An 18,223-nucleotide genomic window follows, 5' to 3' on the forward strand; every position below is an offset into this window, starting at 1 on the left:
AGCTCCTACTTTGGGATGTCTAGATTGGTGTATCATATTCCCCATGCCCAGAAAAGGTATTCCTTATGCAATATGACGAAAAAATAAAAGAGAACCTTGGATTGTTGCGCATGCGTATTTACTAGTGTTGCGCAGGAGTTTTGAACATTAACGAGGGTTACAAGCCGACTACTAAGTTGAATTCCTGGAGCAATGTTCAGAAAATTTCAGCCCTCGCTCCGTATCAACTAGTGCCCTGAGATTGCCCATAAGATGTTATTGTTAAGCCTCTGCATTCGCGTAATAAAGATAGAGAAAACCCAGTGTATGATTGCTACAAGAACAAAACCCTATCCCAAGGCTTCGACCTTCCAAACTCCGACTTGACATCTCCCCCCCCCCCAACAATACACCTAGCTTGAACAAAAAGTAAATAATACTATTATATTCCTCCATAACTCCTGACCCTTAGTTCTTCCGGCACTATTCGCAGTATGTCAGCGATCTTTTTTAGATCTTTAGGACTGTACGTGTTGCGAAGTGGGTCTCTTACGTAGCCCCAGCACCCTGGGCAGTCAGCAGTACAGTCAAGTAGTGGACAGCAGTCAAGTCCAATCGCCGGGTTGCAGCGCAGTCCAGGTCTATCCTGGCAGCTAATTACAGGTATATCCTGATAGTTAGAACCCCATGGTTCATCAAAGTGCCTAGCAGCCAGAGCTAAAGCTGTAAATAGAAGGACTGCAACGAGCTTCATAATGAGGTAGTTAATCGATATTGTTTGCAAGGATGGGTTGCAACTAGGAGCATTCGCTTCTTTAGTTGAGATGAAGTATCCTCTTTATACGTTTTCAATTCAGCGTAGTCATTTATGTCATAGATAGATCATGCCTGGAATGAACTCATTACCTCGTGCCATGGTTCTAGACATCTGGTATATGCGTCACTTAGTACCATGCCGTTGCCCGTTTGGTGTGTTACTTCAATAGCAATGACAATTTCCCTCCCCATAAACCTCCTCCCCTCGGTAGGCTACATGATGTGTGGCTTGCTCGTTAACAAAATCCGACAAACTAGGGTCATGATGCACGCAAAATGCTGAGAGTGAGCTCACCTGTATGCATGACTACTTCGTGGGCTCCTACTTGACTAGGCGTAGTAGCTCAGCGTTACATCCGGAGGCTATCAGCGGAAGTTCGATTTTTCTATTTCAGAGCCATGGAATCTTCTGCCGCTTGACGCCGACCGAATAGTAAGAATTTTTGACAGCTGTAGGAGCAGTGGAGCTCAGATTCTCCACTCCCAGCTTGGGTTTGCAATTCTCATCATGGATACATCATTGTAAAACCCGTTAAGGGATCTAAAATATCCGCTTGACCTGGTCCACCACAATCATAAGCAATATCAGGTCACATAAGTCATTATCCGTGTATTAGCGGCAGCTCCAACTTGCGAGTGGCTGTAAGGAAGTAGTTATCTCTGCTTTCGACATCTTGTTTTCTGTCCCTCTGCTGTCTTCTCCCCTTCCAGCACGTTGATGTCTGCTTGACGAGCTATAGTCCAAAAGGGATGAATGTAGGTTATGAATTTTGGCCCTGTTAAGCATTATTCTGATATAGTGCATAGTACAATATAGGGTGTCCGAATCCCGGGTCACCGCTTATACTCTTAGTAACCCTATAATAAAATAACACTAAGCTCCTTGTAGATCATATTTACTTTATCTATTTCTTGCTCGTTCTTCCTTTTTCTGCAATATTTTATCTTGGCTTCCTTTTGTGCTCTTAGAGAGCTTATACGTAGTTCCCAGAGTATTGATCCTCACTTTTCTCATTGTGAGTTAACCACAATGCTCTGCTCCCCGCGAGGCTTGGACAATGCCATCCTGCTAAAGATTGTCCGTCCTAGGCTTCCTGCCATCCCCTGCGGACAGGTTAGACAACAGGCGAGGACAGCGACCAATCCAACAAAGTCAGTAATTCTCTCATCAATTGGCCCTCATTACAGTGTAACCAAGGTGACTGAGCTAACTGTCTGGGAGTGTGTATATGCTGAGAACGTTGCAGCAAGGCCAAGAGATACGGTCTATTTGTCCCTGAAGAACGACATCATGTTCACCCGCTCGTCAACCCTCGTCGAACCAAAATGGACGAATCGTGCGTTTACACTCACCTGACCCGGTGGATTTCGTCTACAGCTGACAGATGATCAATTAGTTTCGTTGGAATGACAGGGGCAGATCTTCCATCAAATGATGATCGCGCACGACGTGAAACATATTTGTATGTAGCGGCTCCGCTCTAATGGCGCCGAATACTCACTTGACCACGGGTAGTCGGTTGTCCTGGAGGGGCAACTCTTCCTGTATTCTACGCCATCTATAACTCCAAGCATTTCAATTTCGTCTTGTCGAAGCACGAGCAAGGAGCAGGCCACATGGCTGAGGGCTACGCCCGTTCGTCTGGTAAACCCGGCGTTGTTCCGGTGACGAGTGGTCCAGGCGCTACCAATGTGATCACGCCGATGGCAGGTTCGTTGGCAGATGGAACGTCGATGGTAGTCTTCACTGGACAGGTCTCCACTACTGCCATTGGAAGCAACGCTTTCCAGGAGGCTGATGCGGTTGGGATATCGCGAGGTTGCACCAAATGGGATGTGATGGTTCAGAATATGGCAGAGTTACCGAAACAAATCAACGAGGCTTTCGAGATCGCTGCAAGTGGACGTCCAAGCCCTGTGCTGGTCGATCTGTCCGGAGACATCACGGGTGAGTTTCTTCGGAAAGCCATCCCCACGGAGTCGACCTTTCCTCCCGCGACTAGCGCCGTTGCTCGTCAGGCGGTGGAGTTACAAAAGAAACAGGTGAAGTAATCTATTCGGAGTGCGACCGAGATCATGTACAATGCTGAGTCTCCTGTGATATTTGCCGGCAATGGCATTATCTGCTCGGAGAACGGGTCCAAGTTGTTAAGAGCATTGACTGATAAAGCATCTATCCCTCTGGCAACCTCTCTTCACGGTGTCGGTGCCTTCGATGAGCTGGACAAAAACTCCCTCCATATCCTTGGGATGCATAGATCTGCCTATGCTAATTTGTCCATGCAAAATGCAGATGTTATAATTGCCCTTGGTGGCCGCTTCGATGAACGTGTTATTTGCAATGTGGCCAAATTTGCCCTCAATGCTCATGCTGCCAGTAAGGCAGGACGCGGTGGCATCATCCTCTTCGAAATTATGTCCAAAAATATCAATAAGGTCGTTCAGGCGACCGAAGCCATGGAGGGAGATGTGGGCGCTAATCTAGAACTTTTGATCCCGCGGATCAAGGAAAAGTCCATGACAAGTCCGCAAGGCTTGGTTTGACCAGATCAATGAGTGGAAGCAAAAGTCGCCACTTTTCGCCTACGAGAAGGCTGAGCGCTCTGGATTCATTAAGTCGCAAACACTTATCGAACAGCTGAGCAATCTTACAGCCGACCGCAAAGACAACACTTCTATATCAACGGGTGTCGGTCAGCATCAGATGTGGATCGCTCAAGCATTTCCGTTGGCATTACCCTCGTACCATGATCACCTCTGGTGGCCTTGGGACAATGGTTTATGGTTTGCCTGCAGCAATCGGGGCGGAGGTTGCGAAACTTGATGCTCTTGTTATTGGTATCGAGGGTGACGCGTCTTTAGCGATGACTCAAAATGAGCTATCAACCGCCTCGCAGTTTGATATTGGTGTAAAGTTTATTGTCCTGAATAATGAAGAGCAGGGCATGATTACGCAATGGCAGGACCTCTTCTATGAAGACCGTTACGTTCACTGCCACCAGATGAACCCCGGCTTTGTTAAGCTCGTGGTAGCTATGGGCCTACAGGCCCGCCGGTCAGTAAAAGCGGACGACGTAGTGGACAGTTTGAAATGGTTGATCGACACAGAGGGGCTGGCGCTGCTCGAGGTTATGACCGATAGGAAGGTATCGGTGTTGCCAATGGTCCCTGGAGTCTCAGGACTACACGAATTCATCATGTGGGATAGTGGTACGTCTTCAAATTAAACTTTACTTATATGGACAAATGTCTTCTATTGGCGAAAGGTAAAGCACGCCGGGAGTTGATGCGGCAACGGACACTCGGACTGCACAGCTAGACAAATCTGCGAGGAACAGCATCATGACCATCTGGGCCTTTTAGGGTATAGTTACCATGAAGTGTTTGGGTCCAGGAAAAAGGGAAAAGCTTCCGTGTTCAGCCTTGTGTGATGTGCATGCCATATGGATAGCAGTAAATATAGTAATAGAAGAAAAGACAACTTGGATTATTCCATACTCGAATGCATAGAAGCTTTGATCTTATAAGGGAACTGTCAACCAAAGTTACACTAAATTATCTCAAAAAGATTGACCTGAGAAAAATGATGGGGAAGACCTTCACGGTTCTGTTGGACAACATAAAGCGGGAAACCGACTGAATCCACCAAGCAGAACATAGGGCATCATGAGTCAGATGATGTTATATCGTATGACCGCAAAAGAAAATCCAGTTAACATGATACGAATCATAAAATATAAAATGAAAAACAGCGATGATTCTATTCACAGCTAAGGATTACATATAATAAATAACTTCATCGTGGCCAGAACATGCCTCCACCTAGAAATATAGATGTTCAGGATACAACCTAGCCATTTCTTCAGCTTGTTCTAACCTACTGCTACCTGGGCGAAAGGTGTAAGCTGGCATTTAATGTCGATAGTGGCTCTTTAAAATGGCCACCCTAGCCAGCTGACCAATCGGCCACGAGGTTAAAGCCCTCGGGTGATTCTGCCGCCCTGGGCACAGATGGTCGATTTACGACACTGCTTGTACTGGAAGATGCCAGGGACTCAGCTCCAGGATTGCATCCGGCTTCTTGAACAATTCCAGCACACTCCATGCCCAAATCGGAGTGGTCAAGCTCTCCCGTTGCAGAGAGGTAGTCCCGGAAGGTAAGCCCAAAAGTTTTGACTTCAACAATTAACTCGACATTATTAAGTGTTTCTAGATTCATTGGTACCTCACAGAATCCCAGGGTATGCTGATGGTCAGGTGCATCCAGCTTCAGTGATGCTGAGGTCCTATTAGGTAGCTGCCACTTTTCCTGCCGGTATTGCTGTTTTGCTTGGCGGACTCTGTCATCCATGGGAGTATCTACCGACGTGGGATATCTGTAAGAGACCATCCTTGACGATAAAGCCTGTCTCGTAATCACTACTAGGTGAAGTTAGAGTCCTCGTTACTATGAGGGATATCATACGGCTGCGTTGTTCGGTTCTCATGTCACAACCATCTATGGCAAACTTCCGCGGCGAGGTCGGACGCTATCGACCGACCAAATCCATCTCGATAGCCTGAATTACTGTAGGATGGCGTTGTCAGCGCTGTCCTTGTTTGGGATGGTCATAGGGTCCGAGGTAGATCAGAGCCGATTAAGTGGAAACATGACATTGAAAGATGCTTGTCTCTGAATAAAGAGATAGTAATATTATGATGCTTTTTCCATGATATGTCGAAAGACCATTGTGGTCCGGCGGTGTTCGAAAATATATCTAGCATGGTGGTCGACCGACCTTTCTCGCTCACCACCTAGGCGTACATTGAACAAAAAAAGCCCCGCTAAGCCAGGATCTATAATATTGATGCCACCCATCGGCCGTGCCTAGAACATAGAATGGCGGGGAATCTGACGAAGCAGAATGTAAAAGGGGGGAGTGTGTTACTCTAAGGTCATAAAAAGTGTGAGTAATGGAAGCCCCTTTCCGTTTAACGGACACGTCTTTCTCTACTACGGAACTCATACTACTGTATTCTCCAACACGCTGCGCATCATGTCTATCTAGCTTAGCTTAGGCCACTGTTCGAAAGTGATGGTCATTATCCAGCTCATGGTGATCAGGGTATCATCACGGCCTTAGGACACCTTTCCGATGCGGCGCGAGAGGAAGCGTAGAATGACCGCCAGTGTCTCCAGCCCCATGGATAGGATTATTGTGCTGTAAAGGATGGTCTGCCTGCTCTCATAATAGAAGCTTGATGATACCTCGTTGGGATCCTGAACCTTCATTTCGCGAAACTAATCGCTGAAGTTGCGACAACGTGACTTGGGCAATCGCAGTGTATTTTCTTAGTATAAGGTAGTCACGCAATGAGTGTGCTAGTCAGAGCTGTATATGTTCCGAAGATGGCAATTTGATACCTGTCGAAGATGTATGGTGTGGCAGTAACTAGAACGGCCTGCTCGCGCAGTGACGGTGCATCTATCCGCCCTGACCCTCGCATACCAATTAGGGGCTGTTTTAGATCTGTAAGGGTGTTGAGTGAGAGACATAGTGTAGGGCTATTTGTTTGTCTCGTTCCCAGGATTCAATCTTGTTTGAAGAGGGTTTTGCAGGATATGGCGTTGGTCAGGGTAGATGCCCTTGACCCCAAAGTATGTGTCGATGTTGTGGCCCCTCAGGCTAACATAAACAGACAGATCCCAGGTAATATCACGGTGTATATACAAATAGTAGCAACTTACACGCTCCCACTTGGTCGCATTCGAAATGTGGCACAAGTACACCTGGGTGGACAGGCGAGTCCTGTCCCGAACACATGTTGGGGATATACACCGAGCTATGTATGTGTTTCAATAGATACAATAACATTCATGACCCTGACGCCTTCCGTCTATTACCAGTGTTATCTCACTAGTTATCTGTGTCTCCCACAGATTAAGCATATAACTTCTCCTCGATCAACGGTGTCACCTCGGTTCCAAATGTCGCATGCCCAACCTCCGATCGTTGGCCATGTTCCGAATCATTAATCACGCCCCATTGCAGTTTCTTATGCACCAAATCTTCTGGAAATCCTTCCGGATTCTCAGCGTCGTCGCCTGGCTTGGCAGGCTGACAGGCCGCGGAAATGCTGGCGCTACAACACCCAGCCAAGGGCATTGTATCCGGATACTTTTTAACAATGCTGATGAGGAGAAGAGCGAAGAGGATAAATGGCCCCATCGAGATGGTGATATACTTCGCAATAAGCGAATAGAACACATCATTGACGGAGTTATCCGGGTCAACTTGGCCATTATTGACGTCGTGGACTTCGATACGCGCGAAGAAGACTGTTTCAGAGACGGCCCAGTGGAGCACTGCAATGCAGGCGGTGATGGGGATTCCCCATTTCCAGGGGATCGAGAGAAAATACGTTGACTTCTGCTCTGTCTCGGGGGCCGGTAAAGACACACGGAGACCCTTGGGTCGGTTCTTGGATCCGACCGCATAGCTGCACCATTCGGCCATCGCAAGCATAGTAGTCATGATGTTATTGAGGGCTAGGTAGATATAGGATACGATGATCTGGGGAATATTGGCAGCCAAGAAACCTACGGCGATATTTGGGACACCGTCCGATGTAAGGGAGAAGCTTTGGTGAGGTTGCCCTAATCCCATACTCATTACGGCCGAGCCGATTGCCTTAGAGCCGGTGCCACGGCCCAGAGGGTCGAATCCTATGCCCACATAGGGAATCACAATGCATACAATCACGATGTAAGGGCACCATGCCCACCAGCGGACAGCTTTTCCCCATCGCCAGCGTCCGCCAGTCCAGATATCACCGACATGTGTTGGCCTTGTCCTCCATTCCTCAGATCGCCAGAGGAAGGTCTCGTAGTCCTGTTTAGCGACAAGGCATCGACCTTCGGTGTATTGGTCAGGTTGCTTGATAAAGGATTGGATGGCGTCTCCGGTGGTGCAGAGAGGCTGGTCTTTCCTCGTAATGCGTAGAGAGATTATGAAACAGACCAGCTTTACCACATTGCAAACGATGACAACAATCAGAAAAATAGGGACTATACTCGCCTTGCACTGCTCTGGCACAAGTTGAGAATAACAGTGCCGAACAGGCGACTCGGGTAACGGCCCCAATCTCTCGCCGTTGACACCAATACCGCCTGGCATCCAATTATTGATACTGTGTTGGAGCAAGTACGCCGGGCAGTTCCACGCGGCCCCATTCCATATCTCCCAGAGTGCGTCCGACCAAGGACACATCCAGAGAAACAGTGGATACGTATCCTTGGAAATCGAGTAAACATTGTACCAAATAGTTATAACTGAAGATCCCTCATCCGCACTATTTGACTCGTCAACGACCAAAAGAACATGCCTTCGTTCCGGTAACATATCAGTTGAATAGGACGTCATGCATTTCTCAACTGGAAGGAACTCAAGTTCGGGCGACGACTTCCCCGAGCCGCTTCCTATTACTTTCTGCTGGAGCTCCTCGACAATAGTGCTGTAGTGGGCAACCTTTTGGTTATCGGGCATAAAGTCACCCGGATGGGCACCTTCGCGCAACGTGCGATTCAGATCAGGGATCTTCCATGACCCTCCGTTGAGAAAGTCTTTGGTGACTGCAACAGCGAGATAGTTGTTTGTAGCGCGGGTCTGGAAGACAGTTGAGTTCCAAAGCATATGCAACGGAACTGAGCTAATGGCCAAGACTACCCATAGAATTGTTTTTGGCGGGGACACAAAAGCCAGGTTTCGCAGGTTGGGGACACCGATACTCAACCAATGTTGACGAGCATGAGCGGTATCCACTTCCTTTCGGGTTGGCGAGCTCAGACACTGCATGCTGAAATTGCTGGCGGCCAGAAGGAGGGTGCTCAAGATGTTGATGATAAGATGTGAGGCCACTGTTACTCTGCTCGCCGTTTGACAACTTCCCGTAAAGAAGGTGACAGTGAGGTCTTCAGCGCCAAATTTCGCGTACATCACGATCAATGTAATGACATTGACCAGCAATATAACGGATGCTGCCAGAGCACCACTGGTCACTGTAAATCGCCATGCCTCTCGAAGCTCAGTGCGGATTCGCGGGGGTGAATGCTGTTTCTCGGGCCCTTCGCGTCCATTGTCATTGAGTTCATTGAGCTGTATAAGGGGAGTTTCCGCAGCATGCATATTGAGATGGTCAAACAAAGTTGCCCACCGGGGGATTGACGAGAAGGGTTATATTCCCTGGGGGTGGGGGCCGAAGGGGGCGAAGACAAGGCTGAGCTTTAAGCAGTCAAGCAGATTAAATCTAGACCTAGTTCAGAATAGTCGCCTGCCCCTTCCTCAAGACTGCGCTAGACAATTCCAATCAATTGTGACATTAAATGTTAATCAGGATGGCAGTATTTCCCCAAGGGTGGCCATAAGTCAAGATTTGGCTGTCGGATGCCAGCTGGCGAACGGGGTTGTCCAGCCAGATATCATGTTCGAAATAGCAGCCAACTTAGACCGCCACGGTCAAGAGGCGGAGCTGTCAGGGTACGGGAAAACACGCACGCAATATTGGCGAAACGCTTCCTAGGCCGGTGTATACTAAATGTTTCGTGGTTCTACCTTCATCGCAAGGTATATTGTCCGAGTCATGAACAAGAAAAGTGCTGGCGAGACACCCACGATTAATTATAAATCGTCCATCACATGACCACAAACGAATCATATGGAGTTCGAGTTGAACCAGCAACTCGGAAATACCAGTCCAGCTATATGTACGATGGGGGCCAGTCGACTGAAAAGAGTAACATCGCTCATAGCCAAGGGATATGGACATTGGTAAAACAGAAGAGGGAGGGAAAGTTGCAAACGATCCCCTCTATTTACATTGGTATTATCACATCTGTACAGGAGTGGAACCATGACAGTGACTCATCGGATAGGTTGAAGTTGTTGTTTCCAAGAGCCTTCATGATCAAACAGAATCAAAACAAAGGTCTACATCTGCAGTAAAATCAAAACGCTGAAAGATGAAGCACGCAATTCGCTATAATCAAAACACATCATTCGTGCGGAACGAACATCGTCCCTGTGGCTGATCACCAATGGCAAATACCTCCTTCACAGTCATCCGCCGCCCATGTACCCGACAGCCCGACAACTTGCAAGTGGCCGTCAGGGTGCTCGCCAACCTTGCTCAAAGCCGCGAAACTGGCGTCGGCGGGTGCGTTACTCAGAAGTCGTCGAGCCCACGCATCGATGGCCGGCTCCCCGGTCTCATCGCGTGCCTGTTTCAGGAATGGGATCAGAGCGGTCCCTCCGGTTCCTCGCAATTTCTTGTGCTTTCCATCGCTGTTACGAGTGTTGGCCAGATTAGTGGCAGACGCATGCCTCCGTGGACTTGTCGGCCGAGGGGCTCGGCCTCTGGCATCGCGGGATGGGATTATGATGTACCGGGACACCATCTGAATGTGTTTGTCCCGTAAGGTCCGCAGCATTGAAAGACAAGCATCATACGCAATGCACAATGCCTTATCCGAGCGACGAGCTTCCACGTAGTCCCGAATGTTAGCCACCGCCGTTACATGTTCCAGGAAACGACGATGAGGTCCTGGCATATACGATCGCATTTCTTGGATAAAGCCATGCCGAGGTGCTCCAGGAACCCCGTCTTTATCGTCCTTATCGGATTCAGAGCGAGATTCTCCCGTGGGTCGGTGCTCTACGCCCAGAGCGATGTCCCAAAATTGAATCAAGGAGCTCTGGGCATTACTACCACCTCCATACTGACGATACTCGGGCTTTGCACTACCGTCATCGTATAGCAGGCCATGAGGAAGTCCTGCGTCGGCCATGTTTTTGCTGCCAGCGAGATAGGGTCGTATGCGGTGGTAGAAGACATACGGATCACAGTTCTCGTACATCCGTTCCAGTAACGTTCCTACTTCGTCTATAACCTCTGCGAGCTTCTGCAAGGATTCTGTCACAACCAGGCTGTTTCCAACCCGGGCTGCAGAAATTGCTTGTAGCGCCAGCGACAAGGATGGCGCACCCCGCGCTTCGATCGCTACGGACACAAGGTAGAACCATTGTTCGTCCAATGAGCCCGTGAAGGTGTTGAGACAGCTCAGGTTATTGAGGTCATCTGCAGCCTCTTCCGGGAAGATAGATTTGTAATTCCATAAACATACTCCTGCATATGTGGCCACTGGAGGGAGTTCCAAGTGCTTGCAAACCGCTAGCAAGGGAACAGTAATTTGAGGAGGTACTCTCTATTCGGCGTTAGTATAAATTTAGCAAAGGGGCCCATTAGATCACCTACCTCAGATGGGGTGCTGCCGCCCCAGACATAGCCATGAAGAATGAACCCAAGAACAACATAGGCCCTTCTCCACTCCTCTTCTGACTGAAGATACGATGTAGATAAAATATGCATACGATCGACAACATCCCGAATCCTCTTACTAAGCAATAGCGATTGTAGATTCGAAACCAGCCACTCCCACTTGGCATAGTAGGGATCTGGTAGGACGTTCAGGGGCGGCTCGGAGGGAAGAAAGCCATGGTCCGGCGAAATGCCGTAGTCGGGCAGTGCTGGAACCGGAGGAAGCATAATGATCACAATCAACGATACACCACGGTGATTGATTTAATAGTATCGACGGAATAGTCGGTACGCTTAAAAAGCAAGGTAGCGTCTGTGATATATTGCCTAACGACCTCGTACAGGGGTCCGAAAGACACCGCTAGACTTTGCCAACGTCAGCACTGACGTTGCGTGAGATTCATAAGAACATCTCAAACAGTCAAAAAAAAAAAAAAAAAAAAAAAAAAAAAAAAAAAAAAAAAAAAAAAAAAAAAAAAAGGAAGAGCATACCTTGCGAAAAGTCTATCACTATTTGAACAATGGTCGCGTGACGCGTTGGGTTGACAACTTCAAGGTCAGAACTAAGTCCCCAATAGAGGGCAATCTCCAGATTGAAGGAAAGATGAGATCAGCTCAGGGTTTTGACTCGGTCATCCCACCTGTGAGCAAGTAAATGGGAAGACAGAAGGAGGAAGAGAGGGTTGAGGCGGCGATGCTCTGAAGGTCTGTGTTGGTGGAACACCTGCCAAAACCTGTAAAACGTGGCAACAAACCTGAAGAGGCGAGGCACAGTTCCAGAAGTTTAATGAGCCAGCAAGAAAGGGTAGAGAAGAAGGGAGGGTAAAAAAAAAACTTTGGAAACACCGGCAAGAACCGTGGGAGATGCGCGGGAAATGAGGAGAATTAATCAGCGGTTTATAACGGTGCCACCGGATCTCCTGAGGTCGGGGCCGTAGGCACGGGGGAAATAATCCCCTCCGTTACCGTTGCTCAATAGGAGAGGTATTGGCTCACGGTGTGCTGGATGCGCAATAAAGGGCATGGGAGGGAGTGGGCCACCTGCGACTATAGAGCACGGAATAGATGGGCAGCTTCATCTTGCCGGCGACCACCTCGGAGACCCAGACGAGGGTCCAGACAGATGGTTCTCTACATTAGTTCTGGGAAGGGAGTATGGCTTTGATGGTGCCAGTGGTTCGGGAAGAAGTTGGATGCATCTAAGTAGACTCAGGAGGGGAGAAATGAGTATCGTGGAGCTATCAACTGGAGCTTTGGAGAGCTAGATGTATAGAAGTATATACTCGATCTTGATCCCAGACCAGCGCGGAGAATTGGGTGCACGCGAAAGGGGTGTCCCCGTCACGTGCACTAGCCTGAGTGCTAGAGAATGAACCGGAATCCGCTTCCATGGGCGGTTGAGTGCGATTTCGGACCCGCCGGTCCCCGTTAAGCGAGAGACTACGTCTGTTCGCTCGCACCCACGCCACCCCATTGAGGTCTGCGGTGAACGGCAAGGGACCGCCCCCATCATTATCAATCATATCACCTTAATTCGAACCTCGGGCCTCTTAACCCCGGAGTATCTCCGACCCCAGTTGCATGACAAGCATATACAGAATACAGCCAACTACTCGCCGAAACCTTTCTAGAACTAAAAGTATTCACCACAACAGTTTACCATATCGATTCATGGCATGCACAACGAACACTAAGGTGCAGAGAGCGAATTTCTACTCTAGAATAACTGATACGAGGACCTGGAAATGCCCAAAGCATGAAGGCATGTGACTCTTGAAAGTGGACGCACCTCATGGTGATACAACGTGGAGATCCCTTGCCCTCCAGGAATGATGCAGTCCATCCTCCCGTGATCGAATACTTGTGTGCAATGGCGTCACATTCTCATACATCTCAAACCGATTAGCTGGAGTACCCGTACTACTGAGACCAAAATCAATCGTCGTCAGAAGATGCATTCTTTATACAAATTACTCAGAAATCGTCATCCATCCGTAGTGTTATCCCATCCAACGCCATCCCGTGGGTGATATCGGGGAATTGAAAAAGAATAGAACCTATAAAACAGGGGAGAGAAATAGAGATCCAGACCACGGCCCGATACAGTCATTCTGGAAAATCGGGGACCCCATCCGAAGCATATTACAATTTAATGTTGGCTCCACTCGATCGTGTTCAGATCGACGCCCTCCTGCACCAACTCCCACAGAGGGCTCAGCTCCCGCAGAAAATGGACGCGGTCCTGTACAGCCTTCAGCACGTAGTCGATCTCACTATCTGTGGTGAAGCGTCCAATCCCAAACCGAATGCTACTATGGGCACTCTCATCGCTGCTGCCCAGGGCACGAAGGACGTAGCTAGGCTCCAATGATGCAGAGGTACAGGCACTACCAGACGACAGAGCAATGTCTTTCAGAGCCATGAGAAGAGACTCTCCTTCAATATAAGCAAAGGATACGTTAACACATCCGGGATAGTGATGCTCAGGGTCTCCGTTAAGGTGTGTGTGCTCCATGGATAGGAGCCCGTCGGTCAGGCGCTTCGACAGCCGGTCGATGTGCTTGGTGTCATACTGTTCCCGATCATTAGCTACTTCACTGATGCGTAGGCGTTTTTGAGGCAAACAAAACAATCGCCAACTCGACTCATCACCCCTGCTATGAACGTCATAAGCGCATGGGAACACGCACGAAGCGTGTCGCTACCCCCACGGGGCCTCAGAAATCCATATTTTGCAGTATATAATCATCGCCACATTCGACAAAGGAAAAGCAAAATAAAAATCATAAACTCAAAAGAAAAAAAAAAAAAGACCAAAAGAAATAATAATACATACCTCCATATCTTGGGCAGCGATACGGCAAGCCTCACCGAATCCGACTACCTGGTGGGGGGCGAGAGTGCCACTGCGCAGACCTCGTTCCTGTCCGCCTCCGGTGATAAGGGGGTCAAGGCGCACCCTGGGCCGACGTCTAACGTAGCAAGCTCCGATGCCCTTGGGGCCGTAAATCTTGTGGCTCGAGATAGACATCAAGTCGATGTTCAATTTATTCACATCCAGAGGGATCTTCCCCACCGCCTGGGCAGCGTCAGTGTGGAAGAAGATCTTCTTCGAGCGACAGAGCTTTCCGATTTGTTCCAGAGGCTGAATGACACCGATCTCATTGTTCACAGCCATGATGCTGACCAGGGCCGTCTCGGGACGGATGGCCGCCTCAAGATCTTCCATCCGAATCAAACCATTGCTTTGCACGGGCAGGTACGTAATCTCAAAGCCCTCATCCTGAAGATGCCGACAGCTGTCAAGAACACACTTATGCTCAGTCTGGGTTGTGATAATGTGCTTCTTCTTGCCGGTCCGACCGAAAAACCTCGCGACACCCTTAATGCTCATGTTGTTGCTCTCCGTAGCGCCGCTCGTGAAGATGATCTCTTTTGGGTCCGCGCCGATCAGCTTAGCAATATGCTCTCGAGATTGCTCGACCGCCTTTTCCGACTCCCAGCCATACGCATGGGTTCTCGAATGAGGGTTACCGTAGATGCCGGTCAGGAAAGGGAGCATGGCGTCAAGGACGCGTGGGTCCATTGGCGTCGTCGCCTGCATATCGAGATAGATTGGTCGCGTGCCCTCATCCATGATCGTAGCTTGCTTAAGAATGCCGGCCGTCGGACTCATCGAGGCGTCACCGGAAACGCCAGCGCTAGGGAGCTTAACCTTCTGCGGCTGCACCCCTGTTTGTTTCATATACTCCTTCTGTTCTTGCTTAATGGCGGTATCGACCGACACCTGGGCATTTCCAGCCTTCGTTTCTGAGACATAGAACCGTCTAGGCGGAGTGGCAAGCACCCGTCGGGGAAGCATAGAGGTAAAGGAGCCATGCTGCGTTGACGACAGTCGACGAGCGTAGGCGCGAGTGGCCTGTTTCAAGGCAGACTGGGTAACATTAGACATGATGGAACCCCTGTGCCATATATGGTGGACAGTTGGGTGATAGATAAGAGGAGATGGAGGGAAAGGGATGAATGATGAACGATGGGAAAATCTTTGGGACCGGTTATATCATTGCCGAGCCCACTAAGCCCGATCGGATTTATCAGATACTCCGAAAGGTGTTTTCCCCTTTAGGGAATTGCAATCGGGCTTTTCAGTTGTTCCTGAGCATGCCTCAGTCACCACAACCTACTAAAGAAATATATGAATTTCCCTTGTAGCATCATTTAACAGTTTTGTTTTCTCCTTTCTATTATATATTGTATCTATTGATTTAAAAAGGAAAAAAAAAAAAATTTACTCAAAACATAAAGAATGGTATTGAAGGCCAGGTAAAAACAAGATTTATAATCATACACATATATCTCTCGGAGGGGTCTCCGCGGGAAAGTAGTACTAGTTGTTTGCGGTAACTTGTATCCATTGAAGAAAATCAGCATTTCATCAGGGGAGCAGGAGCAACTCATTGCGGGGAATAATGCTCCAAGTCAAAACACCGAGTAAGGTGCAAACGATGCAAACCGCGGAAGGGGAAGGAAAGGGAGGGAATAACTTGTTCCAGTCGCTCAGCCTTGTTCGGATACTCTGGTGCCTAAACCTAAAGAAGAGCACCCACCCGTGGCCAGGGGACGAACCCCCGTGAGATGAAGCGGATTAACACTTCGGCATTGCTGATCCGCTGTGCCACACCCTCTGAGGTCTGGCAAGTTGTTGCAACATTTAAGGGCTACCGCTTTCGGGTTTGACGCTTGGAATCTCAAACTCGACTGATTCCACATATGCATACCTTGTCACCTGCGTCTACTTTACATATATATGCACCCAAGTAAGGTGAGGAGATGATAGATATTATGTCATAGCACAGCCACAGCGCCGAGCCAAACGAACTGAAAGTCTAACCGTCACCGGCTTCTCCGCCGCCCTACAAGAACTGAACTACGCCAAAACGAAAGATTACTTCCCCCCCACCTCCGCCGCAATTCGATTCCTCCTACCCTCACGGTTACCTTCTTCTGACCTCACTCTTCATTGTTGACCCTCTTCCCCTCCTATCGAACCTCTCCTTGGTATCCATTTCTTCCGTGGTGCTTCGCCGCCTCCGACGGAATTAAAGATGAGTTTGAAGGGCTTTCAGAAGAGCATTGTCCGAGCGCCGCAGCAGTTCAAGGCCAAATTCAACATTGGCGAGCACACCAAAGATGCGGTCTATAGTGATGCTGAACGCCGTTTTCAAGAACTCGAAAAGGAGACGAAGAAACTGCACGATGAGTCGAAGAAATATTTCGATGCCATTAATGGTACCGTCCCTTCATTCCTCTCAAGCGCCCGGGCCGACCCGATGTGCCTTGGCTAATAGATTCCCTTAGGCATGCTAAACCACCAGATTGAATTCTCCAAATCTATGACCGAACTATATAAGCCAATTTCCGGTCGCGCATCGGACCCGAGCTCGTATACCATCGAAGGGAACCCCGAAGGCATTCGGGCGTGTGAGGAGTATGAAGCGATTGTACGGGAACTGCAGGAGTCTCTCGCGCCCGAATTGGAAATGATCGAAAGCCGCATCATCAGTCCGGCAGATCAGTTGCTGGAGGTGATCAAGGTAATCCGCAAGGTGGCCGTGAAACGAGACCATAAGCAGCTAGACTATGATCGGCATAACAGCTCCCTCAAGAAGCTTCAGAACAAGAAAGACAAGTCGCTCAAGGATGAAAAGGCTCTCTATAAGGCCGAGAACGACGTGGAGCAGGCCACTCAGGAATATAATTACTACAACGACTTGCTCAAGGACGAGCTGCCTAAGCTGTTCGCTCTCGAAGCGGAGTTCATTCGACCACTATTCCAGTCCTTCTATTACATGCAGCTGAACGTCTTTTATACCCTTCATGAGAGGATGCAGGGCATAAACATTGGTTACTTCGACCTTACGTTGGACGTTGAAGAAGCATTCGAGAAGAAGCGTGGTGATGTGAAGGAACGTGCGGAAGAATTGACCATCGTCCACTTCAAAACCAAGGGGCTCGGTCGACAGAACTCGAAATTCGCTGGTAAGGACAAGTTGGCAAACGAGCACAAGGGCAAATTTGCTCCCCGGCAAAAGGATCCCGATGTTGTTGAAAATCCTCCCCCTCCTTATTCCGCTGCAACAAGCGGGGCCAGCAGCAGTTTTGTTGCGGCAGCCAAAGGAAAGCCGGCGCCTCCGCCCCCGAAGCCGAAGCCCGCCAGATTTGCTGCGCCGGTGGAAACGGTCACGGCCCTTTATGATTATGAAGCACAAGCGCACGGTGATCTCAGTTTCTCGGCGGGAGACGTCATCGAGATTGTGCAACGGACCGACAACCAGAATGAATGGTGGTCTGGTCGGGTTGATGGGAGGGAAGGACAATTTCCTGGTAAGCTTTTCTTTCCCCGCGCCGCTAGCTACACGCCGCGACTAACGGGTATCACAGCGAATTACGTGCAATTAAATTAGTCCGATCGTCCTTCCGCGTTGTATATCGCTTCTTATATCGTTCTTGCGAATGCCCTCTTAGTGTAGCAGGAGTTTGCGGTGTAGCACTATCTCCCAGCTTGCAATGCTTTCTCTTCCCGGTCTCCTTCCTTTGAACTCTTGCATATTATCTAGTGCGTCGCATAGAGCTTTTGCATGGTAATACTCGTTCGCATGTATATATTAATTTTGGACATCGCTTCTTTACCCAATCAACAATGACTCGATTCGATGACTCCTGGGATGTTTACAAGGATGTTGAAGACATTATAGTATCACTTCCCAAACAAAAATTAAGACGGGAAAAACAGAAAATTCATCAACCCCGATAATATCCAGTCTCATGTGATGCCCTTCAACTTTGCGCGGGTTGTCATTGGACAGTTTGTGGAGTTCATTGTTCTATTGTTAGAGCCCATTGTGACTCTGTTTCTTTTGGTGAGACAACTAGAGTAATATAGTAGAATTGTTGTTGGATCTAGAGAACGGTAATGGCTAGTGTAAGGACGCGGCAGTTAAGAGATCGTGGATAGGAAAGGATAGGGCCCGTTTTATATTCATGAAAGAGGCAAAATGAGGTAGCCTGAGTCTTA

The 18,223-nt window shown here is 48.8% G+C and overlaps 6 protein-coding genes across 6 annotated transcripts; 2 read left to right on the forward strand and 4 right to left on the reverse strand.

Annotated features, from left to right (window-relative positions):
- Positions 1-2,227: 2,227 nt before the first annotated feature.
- Positions 2,228-4,114, forward strand: BDW43DRAFT_303747 (thiamine diphosphate-binding protein; the record flags this gene model as incomplete). The annotated part of the gene is made up of 6 exons (XM_032045469.1): positions 2,228-2,258; positions 2,312-2,838; positions 2,869-3,333; positions 3,365-3,484; positions 3,516-4,005; positions 4,062-4,114. 6 exons carry the CDS (start codon positions 2,228-2,230, stop codon positions 4,112-4,114), a joined length of 1,686 nt encoding a protein of 561 aa, XP_031895500.1.
- A 627-nt stretch (positions 4,115-4,741) lies between these two features.
- Positions 4,742-5,146, reverse strand: BDW43DRAFT_315732 (uncharacterized protein; the record flags this gene model as incomplete). The annotated part of the gene is made up of 1 exon (XM_032048135.1): positions 4,742-5,146. One exon carries the CDS (start codon positions 5,144-5,146, stop codon positions 4,742-4,744), a length of 405 nt encoding a protein of 134 aa, XP_031895501.1.
- Positions 5,147-6,523: 1,377 nt separating this feature from the next.
- On the reverse strand, positions 6,524-9,215 carry BDW43DRAFT_212429 (uncharacterized protein). Its single transcript, XM_032039279.1, has one exon. The coding sequence runs from the start codon at positions 8,958-8,960 to the stop codon at positions 6,717-6,719; it is 2,244 nt and encodes a 747-aa protein (XP_031895502.1). The 5' UTR covers positions 8,961-9,215; the 3' UTR covers positions 6,524-6,716.
- A 604-nt stretch (positions 9,216-9,819) lies between these two features.
- Positions 9,820-11,836, reverse strand: BDW43DRAFT_212438 (indoleamine 2,3-dioxygenase). The gene is made up of 3 exons (XM_032039280.1): positions 11,641-11,836; positions 11,086-11,514; positions 9,820-11,035 (listed from the first exon to the last, which is right to left on the reverse strand). The coding sequence occupies exons 2-3, from the start codon at positions 11,374-11,376 to the stop codon at positions 9,863-9,865; spliced, it is 1,464 nt and encodes a 487-aa protein (XP_031895503.1). The 5' UTR covers positions 11,377-11,514; positions 11,641-11,836; the 3' UTR covers positions 9,820-9,862.
- A 1,365-nt stretch (positions 11,837-13,201) lies between these two features.
- BDW43DRAFT_212553 (IscS subfamily cysteine desulfurase) lies at positions 13,202-15,419 on the reverse strand. Its single transcript, XM_032039281.1, has 2 exons — positions 13,985-15,419; positions 13,202-13,720 (listed from the first exon to the last, which is right to left on the reverse strand). The coding sequence occupies exons 1-2, from the start codon at positions 15,098-15,100 to the stop codon at positions 13,298-13,300; spliced, it is 1,539 nt and encodes a 512-aa protein (XP_031895504.1). The 5' UTR covers positions 15,101-15,419; the 3' UTR covers positions 13,202-13,297.
- A 550-nt stretch (positions 15,420-15,969) lies between these two features.
- BDW43DRAFT_212574 (amphiphysin) lies at positions 15,970-17,917 on the forward strand. The gene is made up of 4 exons (XM_032039282.1): position 15,970; positions 16,069-16,437; positions 16,507-17,532; positions 17,590-17,917. The coding sequence occupies exons 2-4, from the start codon at positions 16,254-16,256 to the stop codon at positions 17,610-17,612; spliced, it is 1,233 nt and encodes a 410-aa protein (XP_031895505.1). The 5' UTR covers position 15,970; positions 16,069-16,253; the 3' UTR covers positions 17,613-17,917.
- Positions 17,918-18,223: the final 306 nt, after the last annotated feature.

The sequence above is a fragment of the Aspergillus alliaceus genome (assembly GCF_009176365.1).
Source record: "Aspergillus alliaceus strain CBS 536.65 unplaced genomic scaffold BDW43scaffold_62, whole genome shotgun sequence".
NCBI classification, from domain to species: Eukaryota; Fungi; Ascomycota; class Eurotiomycetes; order Eurotiales; family Aspergillaceae; genus Aspergillus; species Aspergillus alliaceus.